At 43.7% G+C, this 26145-nt stretch overlaps 3 protein-coding genes across 4 annotated transcripts in view; 1 reads left to right on the forward strand and 2 right to left on the reverse strand.

Moving 5' to 3' along the window:
* Positions 1 to 26145, reverse strand: part of LOC308470041 (E3 ubiquitin-protein ligase TRIM17-like) — a 122544-nt gene that overhangs the window by 14120 nt on the left and 82279 nt on the right. Inside the window, exons 1-2 of one of the 2 annotated variants that reach the window (XM_080993271.1) lie at positions 4682 to 4775; positions 4026 to 4270 (exon numbers count right to left, since the gene is read on the reverse strand). The gene's annotated coding sequence lies outside the window, so the exon portion shown is untranslated. Of the gene's footprint in view, positions 1 to 4025; positions 4271 to 4681; positions 4776 to 26145 lie in introns of those variants that run through there. The other variant, XM_080993272.1, reaches the window with a different exon arrangement.
* Positions 5154 to 7345, forward strand: LOC308470144 (E3 ubiquitin-protein ligase TRIM7-like; the record flags this gene model as incomplete). Its single annotated transcript, XM_080993434.1, has 2 exons — positions 5154 to 5357; positions 5966 to 7345. The coding sequence occupies 2 exons, from the start codon at positions 5154 to 5156 to the stop codon at positions 5990 to 5992; spliced, it is 231 nt and encodes a 76-aa protein (XP_080849560.1). The 3' UTR covers positions 5993 to 7345.
* Positions 14303 to 24651, reverse strand: LOC308470021 (E3 ubiquitin-protein ligase TRIM7-like). Its single transcript, XM_080993233.1, has 6 exons — positions 24602 to 24651; positions 24063 to 24293; positions 23396 to 23418; positions 22788 to 22906; positions 15745 to 15777; positions 14303 to 14918 (listed from the first exon to the last, which is right to left on the reverse strand). Exons 2-6 carry the CDS (start codon positions 24282 to 24284, stop codon positions 14434 to 14436), a joined length of 882 nt encoding a protein of 293 aa, XP_080849359.1. The 5' UTR covers positions 24285 to 24293; positions 24602 to 24651; the 3' UTR covers positions 14303 to 14433.

A 26145-nucleotide genomic window follows, 5' to 3' on the forward strand; every position in this document is an offset into this window, starting at 1 on the left:
CTCTCCGCCGGATTAGGAGCGCTACGAATTCCTGCTTTGTCCGGACGTGGAGACGGAAGGATTCTCCGGCTCGGATCCGCTTTGCTCACCCATCTTGTCCCCCAAGATCTCTAAGGTGAGAGAGATTCATTGCTCAATAAGCGCGCCTCACCCGGCAGGTCTCTTTTCCCTAGTATGGCGCGCGGAAGATACGTGTACACGGTCGTGTGAATGGCTTTTATTTTGTGATACCCCTCCTCTCTTTCCTTTGCTCCCTATCTCTGCTCTGTCCGGACTCGGAAAAATGAAGGTAAATTTATTCTCGGACCCCATTTGCAGACCCCGATCAAGGAGTTGAGCGCGATTTATGGCTCAACAAGTTTGCGCGTAATGCTGCAGGGTCCGTTCATGATTTTTAAAAAAATAATAATTGTTATTTCCAAAGCAAAACAAAAAAAGAAAAAGGAAAAAAAGAAAAAGAAAAATTACAACCATCAAATTCAGCATCCATATTCGTTTCCTAACATAATGAAGTTGAGCGAGATTTATGCCTCAACAGGTTCGCGCGTAACGCTGCGGGCTCCTTTCCGTGCCCTTTGCGCAGGGATGTCGTCACGTGTACACGATACGTGTGGGTGCGTTTTATTTAGCGATGGGAAGATGAATGACGGTGGTTCTTCCCCCCCTGGCCTCGGTTTTGTCCTTCCTGGACATCACTGGCGATTCTTTAAAAGAATCGGGACTGCAGGTCTCTTTCCGCGAGCTGAGTGAGCTATAGAAAACCTGTGTATGAAATGAAGGGTTCAGATTTCTTACAAATTGCTGTTAAATTAGAAAGAAAAACGGGGCGGGGTGGGGGGAGAGGCAGATGAATTTCTCAAGAAGCCGGAACTTCAGTGTGTCTGTCCGTCTTCTCTCATTGCTTTGCGTGCAGAAGGTCCCGGGTTCAAATCCTGCATCTCCAGGTGCGGGTTTTTGGGGCGCGCGGGTGGGGGAGTTTAGCTCCCAAAAATTCCAGCGACATCCACGCTCTTTTTAGCACTTCCCACGATTGGCCGCGACCTGCTCTTATTTGTCTTTCCGGGTGAGCGTTTTAAGATTTTCCTATCTGTTTTGCTCTGTTTACACTTGGATTTTAGCCGATTTCACCTCTCCATCTTTTACTTTGCTAATTCGATAAGAGCCAAGTTTTTGTACACAGAAGCTAAGAAACGCGGCAGATAATACGGCGTCCACTTGTAATCTATATCATGGGAACCATCCTCGTGATGATTTGTTTAAAGGAAATTAAAAGTGCCTTTCTCACATCCAGCCCCCGGTTTACCTCCTCTCCAATGTCCTTTAAACATAAATCTTTATTGTCAACTGCCTAGAGATTTTATTATAAAAACTGGTGTGTGTGTGTTAAATAAAATAAAATACAAAGGAAGCTGTTTCTGGACCAGGGTTTTTCCACACGGCGAAAAGCTTCAATGGCAAGCTTAACTGAGGTGGCCTCCATTTAACATCCATGTTGATTTTCGATTGTATTTCTATTGCTGTATTTCTTACCTTTTTATTGCATTAAATTTTGAATTACTGGGAATGCAAATGGCAAACGTATTAGAATACCACACAAATATATATATATGAAGGAACAGAATGCAATTCAAAACCATTGAACACAGCGCATTGGAACTGCTAAAAAAGGCAAGAAAATCATAGAATCGTAGAACTGCAGAGTTGGAAGGGACCCCAAGGGTCATCTAGTCCAACCCCCTACAATGCAGGAATCAAACGAAAGCAAATCATTAAGTGGTCTGCCAAGACCACCGGCAATTTTGCAGCTGTCCATGGGGGAAAACATTGGGCAATTGCAGTTCAGGTTGCAGACATGGGTCCCTCCCAATCCTTCCTGGAGATTTTAGGAATTGACCTTTGGTCTACAAAGCAGATGCTCTACCCATTGAGCAACAGAGCCCATGGCTGTTCTGGCGAGGAGGAATCTGTCCCCATTTGTGGTTCTTGTGATGAGATTTGCCTTTCCCAAATACTTGAGGGAGGGTGATCATCTTTCTTTCCAGGGTGTAGGAGATGCATTTCTTTGATCCCACATATAAAACATAATAAAACATCAAACATTAAAAAGTTCCCCATATAGAGCTGCCTTACAATGTCTTCTAAAAGTTGTGTATTTCTTTCAACTCCTTGACATCTGATGGGAGGGCCTTGCACAGGGCGGGTCCCACTGCTGAGAAGGTCCATGCGGATGGGGCAGGGCTTACATTTCCCATTTCAGATTAAAGTTCACAGGGATCCTAACTCTCTTCCAGGTGCGGCTGCTTCTGGAGAAGGAGAGTGGTCCCTCACAACAGGAGTGGAGCCATGGCTGAGGAGAGGTACAGGAAGAGGATCCGGAGTGAAGTCACCTGCTCCATCTGCCTCAGTTACTTTACTCGTCCGGTGGAACTGGGCTGCAGGCACAACTTCTGCGAAACCTGCATCTTGAGGTGCTGGGAGGAGTCTGGTAAGAAAACCAGGTGCCCCGAGTGCAGAAAGGCTGTCAAAACAGACTACAATCGAAACAGGCTTCTCACAAATATGGTCGGAATCATCAGTGAGTGGGATCATTCTGAGGAGAGAGAGGCTCAAAGGAGGCGCTCAGAATGTCAGAGGCACCAGAAGACCCTGGACCTCTTTTGCCGGGATGATGAAGCCCCCTTCTGTGGGGAGTGTGACACATCCCAAGGGCACAGCGGCCACAGGGTGGTTCCTGTGGAAGAAGCCGTCCAAGGCTACAAGGTAAGAATGAACCATTCATAGGAACGGCTAGTATATATGATTGGAATTAAAATCATAGAATTGTAGACTTGGAAAAGATCCTGACGATCTAGTCCAACCCCCTGGAATCCAGGAAGATGCAGTTGTCCCATAAGGGGATCGGACCTGCAACCTTCATGTTATAAGCACCATGCTCTAACCAAAGTGAGCCATTCCGCAATCAAGGTTAAAGGCTGTCCGCAAACCACTGTCTCCTCTGAGTGAGCGTTTATCCCTCTAATCCTAGGTGTGAGGGAGGCAGTCTGCTGTCAACTGACTCTGCTCATGCTCAGGAGGCCTCTCATCTAATTATTTTACACCTCCTAAGATAGATATTGGCTTTTATGGGACTGAGGTTTGCTTTGCCTTATAAGACTCCACTGGATGTGTATATTAGGTATTATTGTGTAAAAAAATAATAATTAAGCTGATCTAGAAAGATTGAACGATGTTAAGGTGGTCTTTCCAGGAAAAATAAATGCAGCCCAAATGAGTACAAACTGAATTTCCCCTTTCAAAATCTGATAATACTAATAGCAGAGCAAGCATTGAAAAAATGGAAAGAATTAATACCAGTACATAATTTTTTTGGGATGGAAAGAAATGTACAATTGCTTTTAAAAAGGCAAGCAAATAATAAAACCTAGAAGGCTGATGTTTTGGGCTTCTCTGAGATGCTTGCTGTTATAAAGGGAAAAAATACTTTGATGGCTCAGATCAAGAGGTGAAGATTTCCCCCCTTGGTGGTATTTCAGTGTTAATCATTCTATTTACATATACACAAGTACTGCCCAACAACAACAAACATTAGAGGCATAAAGCCACCCTCCTTTCTCCTGTTGCCAGCCCTAAACTATGCAAAGAACTCAAGAGTCATGAGTTTAAACCAATTGTGTTAATGTAGGTCTGCCACTGGTGTTTGGTCTTAGGCTTGTAGTGCAAGCAGTGTATTCCAACAGCTTTAACCAACCCCTACCGGCCCCAATGCTGCAACATCAACTAACCCCCACAACTGCATCCCCTAAAAAAATATAACCCGCAGGGACTAAGACTTCATAGCAATCCTAGACTGCAGGGTTGGCATAAACTCTTCCACTCCCTGCCTGTTAGAATATCAACAATGCTTTCCAGGACAAACATGACTTAGCACTTTCTCAGCCACAATACCCACCCTGCTGTACGGTAGCTTTTACTTGCATTAGTGGGCAATTTGTTTGAATGATAATTTAAAAAGAAGGAAATCCAACCTGTGATAGAAAGAGGATGACATTTTCTGCAGAAGGGGCTTTCTGGGTCTTTTCCCAACATTTCTCCATAACACTCATCAGTTGCATCTGTCGTAGGCTCAATACTCTGGATGGCAGAAGCAGGCTCTGCAGTCTCAGAACCCGGGGAACAATAACATAATTCAACTGTCCTCTCGCTTTCCTCTTTCTCTCTCTGTCTCGATGACGATTATGATGGTTATCTCCTAGAAACCTCTCATCAGGACCTGTCAGGGAAGAGGAGAAGGGAAGGCTCTCTAATGATGCTGGAGAAGGGCCCAGCAGGGAGAGAGGCAGCTCCGCAGATGGGGAAGCAATTCAGTGCAACACCAGGAATAAGGAGGGGCAAATGGGGGAAGCGGCAAGAGGGCTCCCAGACTCTTCACCGGACACCAGCGTGGAGAGCACTGGTCCTCCGCTACCCACGCCCTCCCTGCACAGAAGACTTCCGCGCAGAGAGAGTAGGAGGAGACTGGGTGTCAAACAACTTTTATGTTGGAAAAGGTTTAAGAAACGCCCACTGACGGATTCTGCTAGCGACTGAGGCAGCCACGAATTGAAGGGCTGTCCAGACAGAAAGGTTTAACAAGGCAACATAGCCAGGAGAGGCGGCAACTTACGCACGAGCAACCCCATACCATTATAGGACCCAAATGGGAACTTTGGTTTTTCTTTTCAGGATCAGTTCTGCGGGTTCCTGAAGACTCTGAAGGAGGAGGAGGAACAAATTCAGGCAAAAAAAACATCGACAGGAAAGCAAAGTTCATTCTTGGTTGTAAGTGTCGCTCTTACTGGGAAGTAAGCAAATAAGAAAAAGAATTAATGCTTGGGAGAGAATTAAAATAACATACTGAAGCCATCAGGCAGGTTTACTCTTTTAGATGCCTATTTGTTTGGGGAAGCCTGCTCTGACTGGAAGGAAAATTTTCCTTTGCTTGAAAACTGACTCATCATCTGTGAAAATCTAAAAATTCAGAAGCACCCAGCCTGTTCCTATGCAGTAATCCTCAAACCCTCTTCATCCTGCACAAGGAGTGGCAATGTTGCTAACAGCCTGTTTTTCTTTCCACATGTTTCTTGCAGAAAAAAATAATATCAGGTAGGCAGAAGATGAAGGGTGAGTTTAAGCAACTACATTCGTTTCTGGAAGAATGGGAAAACCAGCTGCTGAAGCAGATGGAAGAGGTGGAGGATGAGATTGCGAGGAAATCGAATGAGCAGCTGGGCTGGCTCTCCAGAGAACTTGACTCTCTTCAAAATATCATCCGGGAGCTGGAGGAGAAGCTTCGGCAGCCCCCCAGTGAATTCCTGCAGGTAGGAGAGTGGCATAAACAGCCCAAGCTTTTCTCCAGGTCAAGGCCACGACCAGACCAGTCTCTGCCTCTGTCATTATTCACAAATGACGTTACTTAGTTTTGTGGAGCTGGTAGCTGGTTCTCTTACGTTAGGTGCAGGAGCATTTAAGAGGACAAGCAGAGAATGTGCACCTTAATTTGTTACTTAACGATGATGGAATCAGATGTTTTCTGCTCTTGCCTGATGATGGGTCTGCTGCTGGCTCCCAAATTAGCGATGTTGCCTTCCTGGCCTGTTTGTGGACTGGGTGGATCCCTTGGCCTGATCCCTGCAATAAACAGAGCCCTATTTTGTGCCTTTTAAGGTGTGGGACAGTTTGACATTTCAGGGCTTCTTTTAAGAAGTTTTCCCTTCTGTGGTTATTTTACCTGAGTTGGGCTGAAAATAGGTGGACCCTTGGTCTGATCCTTTACTGGTCCTCTTTTGTTCCTGCTCAGGGCTTCATTTAAGAGGCTGTGCTCTGATTTTATGACATTATCCTGCTTGGACTGAGGCATGGGGCGTGGGCTTTGATGTATGGCCAGTCGTGGGTGTTGAGTTCTCTTCTTTTTCTCTTTCCCCTGCAGGATATTAGAAACACTTTGCAGAGGTAAGCAGATCCCTCTTCTTTTCCTTTGCGCTTTGCGGTTCTGTGAAGGATGTGGACTGCAGGAAAAACACCCGTTGTTCCCAAGGGGACAGTATGGGTCTTTGTGACCTCCAACTTTTAACAAATCAATAGGGGCCCACTTTTTCTAAAGTTCCTATTTTCACTTCCAAACTTCCTTTTCTCAGTTTTTATCTCTCGTTTAATTCTGATTCTCTTTCCTTTCTTTCTGTTTCCACCTGGTAGTCTCAACTGTCTTCCAAAACAGGGATGTATCTAAGAAAGCAACAAACCATTGTTCACACTTTTATTCCCTGCACTACTTATTTCAATATACGTTTCATCTGTCCTCTTATTATTCACCTTGAATCTGACCAGCCAGTTTCTTGAGAGCTTTGTGATCCTCTCCCCTCTCGTCCTATTGGTTCCTTTGGGAATTTGAGGTTGGGTGGAGAGCCAGCTGGCATATTTAAACCTTTTATTTCTCCACAGGCATGAGGGGAGACAGGCATTTGAGGCTCCCAAGATTTTCCCTCTTGAATTGGTGTGGAAAGTTTGGGACTTCCATGATATAAATCCATTTCTGGAAGCTGTCGTAGAGCAGTTCAAAGGTAATGGCTGCAAGAATTTCATGCTAGATATTGAATAGGAGAGCCAGAAAAATTGAACTTGAGGGTCAGTAGGGAAGGAATTTAAATTTCACTGAGGGGGAAAGGAGGTCCTGCAACCACAGCTCAAAATGCCATTCGCTAAGACTGCCTCTCTCAGCCTGGTGCCTTCCGTTTGTTTTGGGCTCCAACTCCCATCAGCCCAGCTGATAATCGAAGTCCAACAACATTGTGAAGGCCACAACTTCCTCCTCTCTGGTCTACAACATCTAAGCATGAAGGCAACATGTTTATTTCGTTGATATCTAACCCTTGAGCGTAACATCACCGATACTTCGTTTGTTCAAACTTACCTTTGTTGATATTTACAGGAGCCTGGCTAAAGGAACTTTAAAGACTGAGTCTTCCTTTTGGACACAATTTGAATGAGTTTTCTGTTTGTGGCTTTTGTAGTAGATCTTGTACCTTGTTCTCTCAATTTTTGGATTATTAATATAAGATTTAGAATGTAGAATGCTTTGGTAGTGTTTTGTGTGCTGCTTATGTGCTGCTTATTTCATACTGGTCTACAGCGATAATCAGAGTCCAACAACATTGTGAAGACCACAACTTCCTCCTCTCTGGTCTACATCATCTAAGCACGAGGGCAACATGTTTATTTCTTCAGCAAGTGTCTCACCCACATGCAGATTTATGCAGGGACACTTGAAAAAACTCACACACTTTTGTGGCTGAAGCTTTGTATGACTTAAGGCCCAACGGGGGGGGGGGGAGGGAGTGCAAGAATATAGTGAGTAATATAATGATCAGTTTGGTGGTTTCTATTTTTTGTAAATAATTTTTATTCATTTTCAAATAAAGAGGGGGGATCCATATTAATAACAAATCAAGCCACATCTTACCACATACAAAAACAAAACAAAAAAGTACAGCCAATTATAGAGTCTGAATTACTTAATTTCAATTGTCCATGTTCTAGATTTCAAGACCTAAATGATCAGTTTGGTGGTTTCAGTGACACTATGTCATAACACAAGTTTAGCCAGGCCTTTGTCTCCAACGCTTTAAGGCAGTAACCTTAAGAGGCAGATTTTCAAAAGCAGATATAATAATAATAATATTTATTATTATTATTATTATTATTATTATTATTATTATTATTTGTACCCCGCCCATCTGGCTGGGTTTCCCCAGCCACTCTGGGCGGCTTCCAACAAAGATGAAAGATACACTAAAATGTCACATATTAAAAACTTCCCTGAACAGGGCTGCCTTCAGATGTCTTCTGAATGTCAGGTAGATGTTTATCGCTTTGACATCTGATGGGAGGGCGTTCCACAGGGCGGGCGCCACTACCGAGAAGGCCCTCTGCCTGGTTCCCTGTAACTTGGCCTCTCGCAGTGAGGGAACCGTCAGAAGGCCCTCGAAGCTGGACCTCAGTGTCCGGGCAGAACGATGTTATCTTCAATTTACAAGAAAGGGGATTAAGACTATAATCGGCTGACTCTTTTTCTGTGCTATAACATTCATTAACAGCAGGACAGTGTGATGCTTAATCTCTCTTGCTTTCCCTTTCACAGGCACTCTAACATCAGGACTCTCTCTGCAGAAAGGTAAGCTGAGGAACCTCCACCAATCAATCATAGTTATCCATCAGAGGGAGCTGTTGGGGCCAATGTGCCGATAGCTGGTGGGGCCACAGTGAACACAACCAGAGTCCAAAGTCGCTCCTTTTCTGAGATCCCAACTTTTTTATTGCTCCCCTTCTTCGTCCTTGGCCAGTTGGCTATTGGGAGAGAGAATGGTGGCTTCAAAGAGCTTTTGAAATTGGACAGAGGGCCAAAGCTGGGCCACCCTTGCAGCGAAGCCCAGGGGAGGCCCACAGTCCAGGCAGGAAAGGAACCCCCTTCCGCAATGATCCCTGGAGTGGATCTAAGCTCACAATGTCTATCCTCCCAGCCGATTCCTCTTTTCTTTTCTTTTCTTTTCTTTTCTTTTCTTTTCTTTTCTCTTCCTTTGTCTCCTCGCGACGCTAATAGCAAGTGTAGCTCTGGACCCGGAAACCGCTCATCCCCAGCTGATCGTGTCTGAGGATCGTCGAAGCGCGAGGTGGGAAGAGGCACATCAAGAGCTGCCGGACAATCCTGAGAGATTCAGCGGACGTCCCTTCGTGCTGGGGTGTGAGGAGTTTACAGCAGGGAGGCACTGCTGGGAAGCCACCATAGGAACTGAGGGCATCTGGGCTGTGGGGGTCGCCCGGAAGTCTGTGAGGAGAAAGGGCTTGGACAGCTTTTACCCTGGTGTAGGCATCTGGGGAATGGGGCAGACAGAATGCAAGGGCAGGTCTACCCGCCGCTCTCTGCCGCGTCCTGCGCCAAAGCTGAGGAGGTTCCGGGCGACTGTTAACTATGCAGGGCGCCAAATTCTCTTTTTTGATGCTGATACAGGAGAATTACTCAAGACCTTTGCAAACGCTGAATTCTCTGGGGAGCCCCTTCTGCCCATCTTTTGCATGGGGCCGGAAACTTGCTTTGAACTGCCTCCGGTGACACACTAGTCTGGCCACCCCTCCAGAAAAGGAAGAGAAACGTGTGGAAAACTTCCAGATCGTTTCTTGATTTAAAAAAAAATATCAAAGGATTGTGTGCGCTTCTGTGTGTAGATGGCATTAAAGAGATGACAAGTGCTAGAATGTGTCAGATTTTTTATTTTTCCATTGCATATCTGCTTGGCTTGACTTGCCTCATGGTCTTGGTGCCTGAGGATAAATCAGGCGTCCCCCAAGAATTCTGGCCTAGGGGCAGCTTTGGCAATCCAGGAGACCATGGCAGGGATAACAAATTACCAATTTCACAAAACAGAAACACGCAGCTTAGATATATAAGCGAATCGCCAAATGTAACCTATGTTACAGTCACCACAATGGAATGTATGGGCGCCATTTTGGGAGAGGCAATGCAATTTTTTATTATCATTCCTATTTTGTTTTTATACCGCTTTATATTTTAAATAAAAAATCTCAAGGAGGTTTACAGCACATTAAAACATTGATAAATAATCTCTTTTGCATACCTCCTTAAGAAAGCTAGAGTGGCCAGAGAGGAATGGCAAATCAAGCTGTTATAATATGTCGAAATGGCAAAACTGACCAGAAAGCTCAGGAGCCAAGAAGACAATAATTTCAAGAAAGAATGGGGAAAGTTTATAATTTATTTAGGGGACCACTGTAAGCAGATGAAAACATTAGCAGGATTTTAATAACACCTGTAATGTAACTAATATGATGTATATTATGGAGAGATAGAAAATATGGATTATGTAATAATATGTAGTTGAAAATGTAGACAATAGGACCCATAGAGGGGAAGGTGGGAAGTCGAGGGATTCAGAGAAATTTCTCTGTTTGGTAATGTGATAATCTTTTCTCTTCCTTACTTTTTATTTGATTTTACAAGTTAAAAAACAATTAAAAAGAAGAAAGCTAGCTAGAGAGGCCATCCAGAATTCATGTGGTCGCAATTGGACCTGTGCCAGTTGCAAAAGCTGCCTGGGGGATTTCTAACACTGCAAACGGGATGATCACACAAACCCCCAGCAAGAGGGGAAATGCCTAGAACATTCTTATTTTTAAAGAGACAAAAAAGACCCTGGCCACCCCCTTTCAAAATACAGGAAGCTCCCCCCTCCAATCCCATTCATTAAAATAGAATAAAGTAATAATAATAATAATAATTTTTATTTATACCCCGCCCTCCCCAGCCAAGGCCGGGCTCGGGGCGGCTAACAAGCAATAATAAAAAGAAGTTGAATAAATACAACTTAAAAACAAGATTAAAAGACAACATTAAAATATTGAAACATTAAAATATTAAAATGCAGCCTCATTTTAGGGGTGTTGTACCCAGGGGTGCGTCACTGGGGACTGCAGCACCAAACGACAACCCATAAATCTTCTCTTTTTTAAAAAGAGACAAAGCAAACCTTGGCAACCCCCTCTTGGGGGCGCGTAGTATTGTGTATCCATTTATTTCTGCAACAATATGAGAGATTTTACTGGATCTTCAAACAGCGTATGGGGGTGTATAATCTGTTGTAGGAAAAGGTGCTTCAGACCCCAAACCCAGCCGGATGGGTCGTGTATGAATAAAATTATTATTATTGTTATTACTATTATTAATTTAATATTTAACTGTACACCCCCAAAAAATTGTTTCTAGGCCTGAGCGTATTCAGGTTTTTTGTTAGGGTGACAGGTCTTTTTTTGGGGGGGGGGGGCAGAAGCTTAATTTGCTATGTATATTTACCCTGCCCCCCTTGGCTACACCCATGCTTCTAGGACTTATATTTCCAAGCCCTAGTGATACTGACAAACAGGTGCTTTCAATTTCTGTTTCTGCTTTATAGACCAGAAGTGTTTTCCTCTCCTTCAAAATCTCCAAGCGGCTGCTGATCTGTCCATCAAAACAGTCATGTAGAGCAGGAGGTCTGTGGAACCGTTCGCCCTTATTTATTAATTAGGTTTACATACCACCCTTTAACAAAAGATCTCAAGGGACTCCCTTCAGGGGCCATTAAACCAAACTCCCATTGCCAATGCTTGCTGGGAATTATGGGAATTGTAGTTCTATTCATTCATTCATTACCCCACCCTTTTCTCCAACAAAAACCCTGTGATGTAGATTAGGCTGAGAGGCTGTGAGTGGCCCAAGGTCACCCAGTGAGCTTGAAGGCTCAGTGTGAATTTGAACCCGGGTCTCCTACTCCAGTACAGTACCTCGGGTTACATACGCTTCGGGTTACAGACACTTCAGGTTACAAACTCCGCTAACCCAGAAATAGTACCTCGGGTTAAGAACTTTGCTTCAGGATGAGAACAGAAATCATGCTCTGGCGGCACGGCAGCAGCAGGAGGCCCCATTAGCTAAACTGGTGCTTCAGGTTAAGAACAGTTTCAGGTTAAGAATGGACCTCCAGAACGAATTAAGTACTTAACCCAAGGTACCACTGTACTCTAACCACGACACCACAATAGCTTTCAGCATCAGGAGGGCTAAAGATTCCTCTCACTTGGTCTAGAGCATGGGTAGGCAACCTAAGGCCCGGGGACCGGATGCAGCCCAATCGCTTTCTCAATCCGGCCTGCAGACGGTCAGGGAACCAGCATGTTTTTACATGAGTAGCATGTGTCCTTTTATTTAAAATGCATCTCTGGGTTATTTGTGGGGCATAGGAATTTGTTCATTTCCCCCCATATAGTCCGGCCCCCCACAAGGTCTGAGGGCCAGTGGACCGGCCCCCTGCTGAAAAAGTTTGCCGACCCCTGATCTTGAGAGAGAAAAGCTGCAGTTGAACAGGTCCACCGAAGGAGGGAAAGCCAAAGGCTTCATTGCAAAGAAAAGAGTTCTGTGGAGATGTTGAAGGGACTTGGGGAAGATGGAGGAAGCGCATAAGCCCGGCCCGGAGCCCTGCAGAATTCTGATGCTCACACTTCCCCGCAGTTCAGGGGCCTGCTGCCTCTGTCAGGGAAGGGAGCGCGCAGCCATGGTAGCTTGTGATCACGTCCTCCGTGAAGAGAGCAGGGCCTGGGGCAGGGGTAGGCAACCTAAGGCCCGGGGGCCGGATCCAGCCCAATCGCCTTCTCAATCCGGCCCGCAGACGGTCCGGGAATCAGCGTGTTTTTACATGAGCCGAATGTGTCCTTTGATTTAAAATGCATCTCTGGGTTATTTGTGGGGCCTGCCTGGTGTTTTTACATGAGGAGAATGTGTGCTTTTATTTAAAATGCATCTCTGGGTTATTTGTGGGGCATAGGAATTCAGTCATCCCCCCCCCCCAAAAAAAATATATAGTCCGGCCCCCCACAAGGTCTGACGGACAGGGGTTGAAAAAGGCCCACTGCTGAAAAAGGTTGCTGACCTTGCTGGCCTGAGGCATACAAGGAGAGGCGGCAGAGATAATTTGTCCAGGGATAGAGTTCAAATTCAAGGGGAAAGGCCCAGCCAACTGAAGCATGATGCCTGGGCAGGGTTTGCCTCTCAGTCTTGGAGTGGAGAGAGGCTTTGGATGTAATGCGGCTCCTGCGAAGCAAAGTGTGTCTTTCCACGCAAGATAGCAATAAATAGTATTATGAGGATACCAGAGTTACTCTGTATTTTCTGGGCAGCCTTGAGTGTGGACTACAAACTGAGGAGTGAAGGAAGCTCACCCCTCAGACTGATGATGCCCAAAGGACTTTATATTTATGGGCTGCTGTTTGGTGGTGCTGGAGTCCCCAGTGACGCACCCCTGGGCACAACCGCCCCTTCAGACACCTTGTTTCATGCTTTAATGAATGGGGTTTGAGGGGGGGAGCTTCTGTGACGGAAAAGTTTGTTTACTGAGCTGGTTGAGTCACCTAGTGTGTTTTTCCCCCTCCCTGCCTGCAAAGTCGCCTAGCAACAGCTCCTGATTGGCCAGAGTTCCAAAGGAGGCAGTTGGAGTGAAGTGACAGAAGGTGTGAGGGATTCATGGGGTCTGTGAGAGGGATTCTTCTTCTGACAGGGGGTAGAGCTGAGGAGAGCCGAGAACTGACAGTATATATTCCCAAGTTCTGAATCGCAGAACACTGTTAAAATAGAAAAGACACCGTCCCACACGGTGAAAAAGGGTCCTCAGAGGGAATACTCTGACAGGAAAGGGCAGTCGTGATTCTGAGGCAAAGGAGGATTTGGGGGTCTGTAAGGAAACAGTCCACTTAAAATCCTAGGCTCCTGAAGTGTGTGTGGAGAAGTCTGATCTATGGAAGATGTGTAAAAAAGTAACCTTAAGCCTGAACAGCCTACAACTTGAAACCGTACTCATTTTAATAAAAAGCAACAACACTGTTTGTTACATTTCAGTGGAAGAAGAACCAAAACTCCTAGTTTACACCTGTTATAATCAAGTTTGTTTGCAACCTGTTTTCCCAAAAGAAAAGCCCACTGTCGCTCGTGATTCGTTCTCTACTGGGGATTTCACCTGAGGGAAAAGGAAACAGAGGGCTGGCCTAGGGAGAGAAAGTGCTGTTACTCCATTGCATCTTCCTATATTTTGAGAGGGGGTTGGCAGGTGTTTTTTTATGTCCCCCCCCCCTTAAAAAGAGAGAGAACGTTCTAGGCATTTTCCCTCTTGTTGGGGGTTTGTGCGATCATCCTGTTTGCAGTATTAGAAATCCCCCAGGCAGGTTTTGCGACTGGCACAGGTCCAGCTGTGACCATGTGAATCTTGGGTGACCCTCTAGCTATAATAAATTATTCTTATTAATTCTACCCCGCCCATTTGGCTGGGTTCCCCCAGCCACTCTGAGGTATGCAAAAGAGGTGATTTATCAATGTTTTAATGTGTTGTAAACCTCTTTGAGATTTTTTCTTTAAAAAGCAGTATAGAAATGAAAAGGAATAATAATGATAACGAATGGCATTGCCTCTGCCAAAATGGCGCCCGCACATTCCACTGTGACGACGGTAACATAGGTTTAAGGTGCCATTTGGAATTAGCTTATATATCTAAGCTTTCTAACACTGCGTGTTTCTGTTTTGTGAAAGTGGTAATTTGTGCTCCCTGCCATGGTCTTCTGGATTGCAAAGGTGCCCCTAGGCCAGAAGTCTTGGGGGATGCCTGATTTATCCTCAGGCACCAAGACCATGAGGTGAGGCAAGCAGATATGCAATGGAAAAATAATCTGACACATTCTTGTCGTCATCTCTTTAATGTCATCTACACACAGAAGCGCACACAATCCTTTGATTTTAAAAAAATCAAGGAACAATCTGGAAGTTACTTTTCCACACGTTTCTCTTTTTTTTCTGGAGGGCTGGCCAGGCTAGTGTGTCACCGGAGGCAGTTCAAGGCAGGTTTCTGGCCCCACCCAAAATATAGGCAGAAGGGGCTCTCCAGAGAATTCAGCCATTGTAACATAGCATGCCTTGCCTGTATCAGCATCAAAAAAGAGAATGCGGCGCCCTGCATAATTGACAGCCACCCGGATCCTCCTCAGCTTCGCAGCAGGCAGGCTACGCAGCTGCCTCAGTCCCCAGATGCCTTCCTCAGGGGTAAAGGAGAGCATGCCCTTTCTCTTCACAGACTTCCTGGTGACCCCCACAGCCCATTCACCCGAAATATCCATGGTGACTTCCCAGTAGTGCCTCCCTGCTGTAAACTCCTCACAGCCCAGCACAAAGGGACATCCGCTGAATCTCTCAGGATTGTCCGGCAGCTCTTGATGTGCCTCTCCCCACCTCGCGCTTCGACGATCCTCGGACAGGATCAGGTGGGGATGAGCGGTGTCTGGGTCCAGAGTTACACTTACTATTGGCATCGCGAGGAGACAAAGGAAGAGAAAAGAAAAGAGGAATCAGCTGGGAGGATAGACATTGTGAGTTTAGATCCACTCCAGGGATCATTGCGGAAGGGGGTTCCTTTCCTGCCTGGACTGTGGGCCTCCCTGCGGCTTCGCTGCTAGCGTAGCCCAGCTTTGGCCCTCTGTCCAAAATCAAAAACTCTTTGAAGCCACCATTCTCTCTCCCAACAGCCAACTGACCAAGGACGAAGAAAGGGAGCAATGAAAAGGTTGGGATCTTAGAAAAGGAGCGACTTTGGACACTGGTTGTGTCCACTGTGGCCCCACCAGCTATTGGCAGATGGGCCGCAACAGCTCCCCCGATGGATAACTTTTCCCGCTATCCTTAGTTAATGCAGTGATGGTTTCAGAGCCCGCTAGCAGGGATGATGGAAGCAGAAAGCGTCCTGATAGAGCACACATTCCCTCCTGGTTCTCTGTCAGACCATCTTGACCGTGAGCCCTTGAAGACCTGCTCCCTGCCTTGCAAGCCTATTCCCCCTGGCCAAGACTGACTCCAGCTACAAAAGCTGAGGCTGTGAAACAGACTCTTGGGTTTGGGCATCGGTTAGGGCTTTTGCTGCTATTATGTTACCTCTTTATTTTAGATCTTATGATTTAGGTGGAAGTTGTTCAATTTGGTTGTGTACTTTTTAATGTTTTGTTCATTGCATATGACTATTTTGTGTTATTATGTAATTATTTATATGTCACCAGCCCCCTTGATCATGGGCTTAACTTTGGAAAGAGGAAGTGCAAATAAAATGATTGCTTGATTGAGGCTCCTCAGCTTACCTTTCTTCAGAGAGAGTCCTGATGTTAGAGTGCCTGTGAAATGGAAAGCAAGAGAGATTAAGCATCACACACCGTCGTGGTGTTAATTAATGTTATAGCACAGAAAAAGAGTCAGTTGATATCATGGTTTGAGTCCTACCCTCCAGAGCAGGAGAAGACAATCTTGCTCCAACTTACATGCCCTTTAGATATTTGAAGATGGCTACCATATCGTTCTCTCATCTGCTTTTTTCCAGGCTAAACATGCCTAACTCCCTCAACCATTCCTCGGTTTCCAGAACCTTGTTTGTCTTTTCACTTGTTTCCAAATAATCACATTTGACTTCTGCTTATGAGAACTTTTGCCTCTCAGCATATGCAGGAATAGCTGCTGTCTGCTTTTGAAAATCTTAGCAAGCTGCCTCTTAAGGTTATTGCCTTAAAGTGTTGGAGCCTAAGGCCTGGCTAAACACGAGTTGTGACAGAGTGTCATTGAAACTACCAAACTGATCATTAAATTCACCACAATATTCTTGCGCGCACACACCCCCTCACCAAATTCAGTGGGCCTTAAGTCATACAAAGCTTCAGCCACAAAAGTGTGTGAGTTTTTTCAAGTGTCCCTGCATAAATCTGCATGTGGGTGAGACACTGTTGCTGAAGAAATAAACATGTTGCCTTCATGCTTAGATGATGTAGACCAGAGAGGAGGAAGTTGTGGCCTTCACAATGTTGTTGGACTTCAATTATCAGCTGGGCTGATGGGAGTTGGAGTCCAAAGGAAACAGAAGGCACCAGGCTGAGAGAGGCAGTCTCAGCAAATGGCATTTTGAGCTGTGGTTGCAGGACCTCCTTTCCCCCTCAGTGAAATTTAAAGTTACCTTCCCTACTGACCCTCAAGTTCAATTTTTCTGGCTCTCCTAGCATTACAGAGGACACCTTGAGTTTTTCCTCAACCCCATATGGACCAATTCAATATCCAGCATGAAATTCTTGCTGCCAGCTTCCGGAGGCGGCGCGATCGGCAATGGCTGCCCGATCCTGGTAAGGAGAGGGAAGCTCCGCTGAAAACGGGTCGTCCGCTACGGCGAAGCGGAGACCCACTAAGGAAAACTACAGGCGGCAGAAGCCTGTAGTCTCGGGACCCGGCGGGCGCCAGAAGCAGCCCCCAAAACGTTGAAGGGACCCCGTAAGGGGCTCCGGATCGCGGAGGGGGTAGCGGCGCTGTGGGTCGTTGCGCAATCAACGGAGCGAAGCCGCGTTGCTGTTGCCGGTGAGCGCTGACCTTTCTTCCTGCAATTTTCAAATTCGGAAAAGCTGCAACCCGTGAGTAATCTGGACTTTAAGAATTTTTGGAGACATTTAAAACTTGGAATTTGGCTGAAAGCGGAGTGACGATAAACAGGAAGCCCGTCTTCCGCTAACACTGAACTTGAAAGCAAAGAACAGGAGGAGTGGAGACTAAAAGCGATGCTTTAATCAATTGCTGGCACCTATTTAAAATAGCTATTAGGGCAGAAAGACTTTAAGCTGTTGGCTTTTGGATTTATTTGGGAACAAGGATATCTTTCTTCTGTTGAACCAGTGGATTACAAATTAAATAAGAACCCCAGGTGCTGGAGCTGCCTGAGTAACTGAGCACCAGTCTGCAACATTGGATACTTTGAATTTAGACTTTGAAACATTCTGAGCTGGAACTTGTTATTTTGAAACATCTGCAGTCTAGGCACTGTTTGAAACACTGTTTTGCCTTACGTATACTCTGTAAAAATTTAACTCTGTGGAGGTCGTTGGATGTTGAATTAGATCTATAAATTTGAATTGGACTTGACTTTCTCCCTTAAGACATTTTAAGCTCCCTCTAGAGGATTTTGGACTTACAGCAGTGACTTTGTTTTACTTTCCTTTTCCCGGCCCTCTGTTTGACTGTTGCATCTGGGCTTCTACATTCTCATGGGAACAACTCAGTTTGACCTTGGTCTTTAGATAACTTTGGAATGAGTGGAACAAGGAAAAGGGGAAGAACCAAACAAACAACCTTAACTTTATCTGCGGCCTCACAGCGTAGATCATCTGTGCCTGCTTTGCCTTCCACTTTGCCTCCTGAGATAGAGGCGGCTTCCCTGTCACAGGCAGGGGAGGGAGAAACGGAAGAATTACAATTGAAAGATATGGCCTCAGGAGGGAGTGCTTCTGTTTTAGACAAAATTTTTGAAAAATTGGAGGCGTTGGATAGAAAGGTTGATTTGCAAACAGCTAAAATTGACCAGAATACAGAAAGTCTGAATAGATTAACTGGACAAGTTGCACAGAATGTCCAATCCATTGGAGAGTTGAAGGAGGCTGTAGGTGAAAACCGGAAATTGGCTGAGGATACTAGTCAAAGATTGGGAGAATTGGAGAAAGAAGTTAGACCACTCAGCAAACAAGTTGGAGAACATCAGATTCACTTTTTGATGACAGAGCTGCGGAACAGGGAGGCCAACTTGAGGATACGGTCAATACCAGAAGTAGAAGAAGACAATTTAATTGAGTTTTTGACCAAAGAATTTTCCAAGTTTTGGAAGTTAGAGGAAAAAGACTTTAAAATAGTATCTGCTTTCAGGCTTGGAAGATTTAGGAGGAAAGAGAAGCCCAGAGATTGTTTGGTTATACTGAGATCCAAGGAGGAAAGGGACAAGATTTTGGGCCTGCACTACGGGAAGTCACTGGACATTCTGGACAAGAGAATTGAAATTTACAAGGATATCCCTAAACAACTGTTGGACCTTAGATCTGACTACACGGAACTAGCAAGATTGTTGAGGAGTAACTCAATTATCTTCAGGTGGGAGTTTCCTCAAGGATTATCTTTTACTTTCAGAGGGAAAAAGATCAAAATTAGAACACTGGAGGATAGAGACAAGTTTCTGGAAGCACACGGAGAAGATCTTCACAAAGGACTTGGAGCACCAGGGCCCGAACCTTCAGGGGAGCCTGCGCCCTTGGACCCTCAAGGACCGGAGAACAAGGTACCACCCCAGCAAGAATAACCAGATTTATTCAGGATGTCTCTGCAGCTTCTGAGCTGGAATATAAATGGCTGCAACAGTCCGTAGAAAAGGAGAAAAATCTTTCACATTTTAAAAAAGGAACAATTGGACATTATTTGTTTACAAGAAACACATGTGATTAGGCTCCACAGAAAAGTGTTAATAAATAAAAGACTCGGCCAGGAATTTATATCTTCTGACACAGTTAAAAAGAGAGGCGTAGTGATTTATGCAAAAGAGAGCCTTTCACCTAAATTTCTGTTTAAAGATGAAAATGGAAGAATTTTGGCAATAGAAATACAACATCAAGGAGAAAAAATTTTGATATTAGGAATCTATGCCCCAAATGAAGGAAAATCGGATTTTTATAAGAAGTTGCATGAGACTATGCTGGATTATCTGGATTACAACAACATCATCATGATGGGAGACATGAATGGAGTCGTATCAACCAACATGGATAAGTCACAGAATCAAAATGTTACTAAAGAGGGAAGACTACCAAAGACCTTTTTTGAAATGACTGACAATATGGACTGGATTGATATTTGGAGAGTGAGAAACCCCCTGGGAAGAGAAGGAACATTCTTCTCTGAAGCCCAACTGACTTGGACAAGAATCGACCAAATATGGATAACTAGAAGTCTGGCACCTAAGATTAGAAAGGTGGAAATCTGCCCAAAGACATGCTCCGACCACAACGCACTGAGAATGGACATGACACTGATCCCAACCGGCTCCTTTAGATGGAAGATGAATGACGGCCTGTTTAGAGATCAAGAGATTGTAAAGAAGGCCCAAAAAACTCTAAAGGACTATTTTGAGGTTAATATGAACACCAGGGTGGAAAAAAGAACTATATGGGACGCAAGCAAGGCTGTGATGAGAGGGTTCCTGATACAACAGAATACCATAAAGAAAAGATCACAGAATGAAAGGAAGGACAAAATTTTGGAAAGAATTAAAGAGCTAGAGAAGAAGTTAAGATCTAACCCAAAGTCCCAGCCGATTCTACGAGAAATTAAACTTTATCAAGCACAATATTCTAAATTGATAAACCAGGAAATAGAATGGAAGATTAAAATAATGAAGCAAAAAACTTTTGAATCGGCTAACAAATGTGGAAAGCTGCTAGCTTGGCAGTTGAAGAAGAGACAAAAACTAAATACGGTAACAAACCTAGAGATTGAAGGAAGAAGCATCCAGAACCCTGGAGAGATCAGAAAGTGTTTTCAGAAATATTTCAAAAAGTTATATACTCAAGGGCCACAAGATGAAATTGAGATTAAACAATTCTTGGAGAAAAATGGATTAGCAAAGCTGTCAGAAGAAAACAAAACAATTTTGAATGGTAAAATAACACGACAAGAGATTGAGCAGGCCATCCAGAACATGAAACAGGGCAAATCGCCAGGGCCAGATGGGCTGACCTCCATCTACTATAAGACATTGAAAGACTACCTGATACAACCATTGTTGGAGGTCAGCAATGAAATTATGGAGGGGAAGAGGGCGCCGGAATCATGGAAAGAAGCTTTTATCACATTGATACCAAAATCGGAAAGTGAAAAGACACAACTAAAGAACTACCGTCCCATTTCCCTTTTAAATGTGGATTACAAAATATTTGCAGATGTTTTGGCACGTAGATTCAAGAAAGTTCTAAATGAAGTAATTCATAAAGACCAGGCAGGCTTTCTCCCAGGTAGACATATGTATGCTAATACAAGGAACATTATAGATATACTGGAACTTTTGCAAACAAACATAAACACTAAAGCAGTTTTAATCTTTATAGACGCGGAGAAGGCCTTTGACAACATATCCTGGAAATTCATGAAGGGGAATCTAAAAGAAATGGGAGTGGGACGGGGGTTTGAGAATGGGATTGAGGCAATATATTCAGAACAAAAGGCTAAACTGATAGTTAACAATGTGGTTACAGAAGAGTTCAAAATTGAAAAAGGTACACGACAAGGCTGCCCGATTTCCCCACTACTATTTATCTCGGTTCTGGAAGTGCTCCTGAACATGATTAGAGGGGATCGGCTGGTGGAAGGGATCCAGGTCGGAGCGAAACAATATAAACTTAAAGCGTTTGCAGATGACCTAGTTCTGACATTACAGGAGCCGGAATCTAGTACGAAAAGAGTATTACAACTGATTCAAAACTTTGGTCGAGTGGCGGGATTTAAATTGAATAAACAAAAAACCAAGGTACTGGGGAAAAATTTGACAGATACTGAGTCGGAACGGTTTCAGAGGGAGACAGAGTTAACGGTGGTCAAGAAAGTGAAATACCTGGGGGTAAACATAACAGCAAAAAATCTGAGTTTATTTAAAGATAACTATGAAAAATGCTGGTTAGAAATTAAGAGAGACTTGGATAGTTGGTCAAGATTAAAACTTTCTTTGTTAGGCCGAATAGCTGCCATCAAGATGAATGTATTGCCAAAAATGTTATTTTTGTTTCAGACACTACAGATTGTAGACAAGACAGAGTGTTTCCGGAAGTGGCAGAAAGATATTTCCAAATTTGTCTGGCAGGGCAAAAAGCCCAGAATTAAGTTTAAGATATTAACGGATGCGAAAGAAAGAGGGGGCTTTGCCCTGCCAGACCTAAAGCTGTATTACGAAGCGGCAGCTTTCTGCTGGCTAAAAGATTGGCTACTTCTTGAAGATACGGATGTATTAGATTTAGAAGGTTTTAATAATGCATTTGGATGGCATGCATATTTATGGTATGACAAGGTTAAGACAAACAAGGCCTTTAAGAACCATATTGTCAGGAAAGCAGTATTTAATGTCTGGATAAGATACAAAGACTTATTGGAGAATAAAACTCCGAGGTGGCTGTCACCCCTAGAGGCTAAGGCCCGAAAAAGAGCCAATATGGAGGCCAATTGGTCAAAATATTGGGAGATATTAGAAAGAGATGGTAACAATTGGAAATTGCAGAGTTTAGAGAAAATGAAAGATAAAGTGCGAGACTGGTTACACTATGCTCAGATTAAAGAAGTATTTAAAAATGACAAAAAGTTAGGATTCCAGGTGGAGAAGTCAAAGTTGGAAACTGAACTGTTAGAACCTAAGACTAAAGTACTTTCAAAGATGTATAATTTGTTGCTGAAATGGAACACACAAGACGAAATGGTCAAATCGGTAATGATAAAATGGGCACAGGATATTGGGCATAATATTATGTTTGAAGACTGGGAAAGGTTATGGACCTCTGGGCTGAACTTCACTGCATGTAATGCTTTGAAGGAAAATGTAATGAAAATGATATATAGATGGTACATGACCCCAGTTAAATTGGCCAAAATATACAATTCGTCTGACAATAAATGTTGGAAATGTAAGGAAAATGAAGGAACTTTTTTTCACCTCTGGTGGACTTGCCCGAGAGTGAAGGCCTTTTGGGAGATGATATATAATGAGTTAAAAAAGGTGTTTAGGTACACCTTTACTAAGAAACCGGAGGCCTTCCTCTTGGGCATTGTCGGCCAGAGTGTGTTAAAGAAGGACAGAACATTTTTTATGTATGCAACAACGGCAGCAAGGATACTGATTGCTAAGAACTGGAAAACTCAAAACCTACCTACGCTGGAAGAATGGCAGATGCAGCTGATGGATTATATGCAATTAGCTGAGATGACCGGCAGAATTCGAGACTTGGGAGAAGAGAGGATGGAAGAAGACTGGAAGAAATTCAAGATTTATCTGCAAAAGTATTGTAATTTGGCTGAATGTTGATTGGGATGTCAGAGTAGAAGTAATTGTCTACCACTAAATTAGACTTAAGTTTAAACTATACGCTAATGATCAAATCCAAGATTATGAACAAAATGATAATTTGTTTGGAAATAATTTTTTAACGATGTAAGTGTGTGCGGGAGGCGTGGGGGAGTCCAAAGTAATGATGAAAAGATGTCAAATAATTAATGTTATTTGTTTAAATATGTTTATGTATTGAAAAACTTGAACAAATATATATTAAAAAAAAAAAAATGAAATTCTTGCTGCCAATACCTTTGAACTGCTCCACAACAGCTTTCAGAAATGGATATATTTCAAAGATGTCCACGATTTTCCACATAAATTCAGGAGGGAAAATTTTGGGAGGCTCAAATGTCTGTCTACCCTCATGCCTGTGGAGAAATAAAAGGTTTAAGTATGCCAGCTGGCTCTCCATCCAACCTCAAATTCCCAAAGGAATCAATAGGAGGAGAGGGGAGAGGATCACAAAGGTCTCAAGAAACTGGCTGGTCAGCTTCAAGGTGAATAATAAGAGGACAGATGAAACGTATATTGAAATAAGCAGTGGAGGGAATAAAAGTGTGAACAATGGTTTGTTGCTTTCTTAGATACATCCCTGTTTTGGAAGACAGTTGAGACTACCAGGTGGAAACAGAAAGAAAGGAAAGAGAATCAGAATTAAACGAGAGATAAAAACTGAGAAAAGGAAGTTTGGAAGTGAAAATAGGAACTTTAGAAAAAGTGGGCCCCTATTGATTTGTTAAAAGTTGGAGGTCACAAAGAACCATACTGTCCCCTTGGGAACAGCGGGTGTTTTTCCTGCAGTCCACATCCTTCACAGAACCGCAAAGCGCAAAGGAAAAGAAGAGGGATCTGCTTACCTCTGCAAAGTGCTTCTAATATCCTGCAGGGGAAAGAGAAAAAGAAGAGAACTCAACATCCACGACTGGCCATACATCAAAGCCCACGCCCCATGCCTCAGTCCAAGCAGGGTAATGTCATAAAATCAGAGCACAGCCTCTTAAATGAAGCCCTGAGCAGGAACCAAAGAGGACCAGTAAGGTATCAGACCAAGGGTCCACCTATTTTCAGCCCAACTCAGGTAATATAACCACAGAAGGGAAAACTTCTTAAAAGAAGCCCTGAAATGACAAACTGTCCCACACCTTAAAAGGCACAAAATAGGGCTCTGTTCATTGCAGGGATCAGGCCAAGGGATTCACCCAAGCCAGACCCCTCTTGGCAAGAGCAGATTCTGTGAAGCTCCCAAACAGGCCAGGAAGGCAACATCACTAATTTGGGAGCCAGCAGCAGACCCATCATCAGGCAAGAGCAGAAAACATCTGATTCCATCATCGTTAAGTAACAAATTAAGGTGCACATTCTCTGCTTGTCCTCTTAAATGCTCCTGCACCTAACGTAAGAGAACCAGCTACCAGCTCCACAAAACTAAGCAACGTCATTTGTGAATAATGACAGAGGCAGAGACTGGTCTGGTCGTGGCCTTGACCTGGAGAAAAGCTTGGGCTGCTTATGCCACTCTCCTACCTGCAGGAATTCACTGGGGGGCTGCCAAAGCTTCTCCTCCAGCTCCCGGATGATATTTTGAAGAGAGTCAAGTTCTCTGGAGAGCCAGCCTAGCTGCTCATTCAATTTCCTTGTAATCTCTTTCTCCATCTCTTCCATCTCCTTCAGCAGCTGGTTTTCCCATTTTTCCAGAAACAAATGTAGTTGCTTAAATTCATCCTTCATCTTCTGCCTATGAGACATTAGTTTCTCCTGCAAGAAAGATGGAAAGAAAAACAGGCTGTTAGCAACGTTGCCACTCCTTCTGCAGCATAAAGAGGGTTTGAGGATTACTGCAGGGGAACAGGCTGGGTGCTTCTGAATTTTTGTATTTTCACAGATAATGCGTCAGTTTTCAAGCAAAGGAAAATTTCCCTTCCCATCGGAACAGGTGTCCCCAAATAAATAGACATCCAAAAGAGTGGAGCTGCCTGATGGCTTCAGGATGTAATTTTTTATCCCCCCACCAGACATTAGTTCTTTTGATTATTTGCTTACTTCCCAGTAAGAGCGACACTTACAAGCAGGTTTTGAATGGTGTCTTCTGTTCTTCTATTATACCTCAGGTTTTCTGCCTTCAGCCCCTTCAGAGTCTCCAGGCCCCTGCAGAGCTGATCCTGAAAAGAAAAGCCAAAGTTCCCATTTGGGTCCTGGTGAGAGGTTTCTAGGCAATAACTATCATAATCATCCGTGAGACAGAGAGAAGAAAAGGAAAGGAAAGAGAGAGGACAGTTGAATTATGTTATTGTTCCCGTTTTTTATATTTAAGAGCCTGCTTCTTCCATCCAGAGTATTGAGCCTACAAGAGTTGCAACTGATGAGTGTTATGGAGAAATGTTGAGCTATCTCTAAATTTATTCTGGCAAGGGAAGAAAACCAAGAATAAAGTATAAATTGTTAACAAATACAGTCATACCCCGTTTTGCATCTACTTCATGTTGCGTCTTTTCAAGTTGCGTCCCACAGCAACCCGGAAGTACCAGAACGGGTTACTTCCAGGTTTCGCTGCTCACGCCTGTGCAGAAGAGCCAAATCACACTGCGTGCCTGCACAGAAACGGCAGTCTAGTTGTGGTTCTTTCAGGATGCAGCCGGGCCTCCGGAATGGATCCCTTTCGTAACTGGAGGTACTACTGTACTAAGGAAAGAAGTGGTTTCTCCCTGCCAGATTTGAGAATATACTATGAGGTGTCCTGTCTATGCTGGCTGCAGGACTGGATTGATTTAAAGAATGTGGTTATTTTGGATTTAGAAGGTCATAACAATAGATTTGGTTGGCATGCATATTTATGGTATGAAAAGACAAAAGTGCATAAAGGTTTCCTAAACCACATGGTAAGAACATAGATCTACCAACTGTGGGAGAAATAAAAAAAAATATTGGAACAGAAACATCCTGGTGGCTCTCACCACTGGAGGCGTTATCTGTGAAAAAACTTAATGCAAAAAGTGAGTGGGTGACTTATAAAGAGTTGTTATTTGAAGTAGATGATCAATTGAAAATAAAAAATGGAGGACATTTGGTAACATACTGGCTGCAATGCCACCGACTAAATGATGTGTTTATGAAAGATAGAAGGAATGGTTTTAATACAGAAACTTCAAGGTTCAAAAAGGAATTATTGGAGAATAATTTAAAATTGGTTTCAAAAATGTATAAATTGTTGTTAGAATGGTATACTAAAGATGAAGTGAAATCAGTAGTGATACAATGGGCAAGGGACATTGGATATAATATCCAATTGGCATCATGGGGAAAAATATGGAGGGAAGATCTAAAATTTACAGCATGTTATACGTTGAAAGAGAATTACATGTATAGGAAAATGATGTATCGTTGGTACCTAACTCCTACTAAATTGACAAAAATGTATAGAACTGCCACAGATACATGTTGGAAGTGTAAACAGAAGGAAGGATGTGGACATGTGGGGGGGGAGCATATTGGGAAATGATTTATAATGAGCTGAAAAATATGTTTAAAATAACTTTTGTTAAAAAAACCTGAAGCTTTTTTATTTGGAATTTTAGGTCCAGAAATACCGAAGGATTTAAAGAGACTATTT

Source organism: Podarcis pityusensis, assembly GCF_964106645.2.
Source record: "Podarcis pityusensis genome assembly, chromosome: 2".
NCBI lineage: Eukaryota > Metazoa > Chordata > Lepidosauria > Squamata > Lacertidae > Podarcis > Podarcis pityusensis.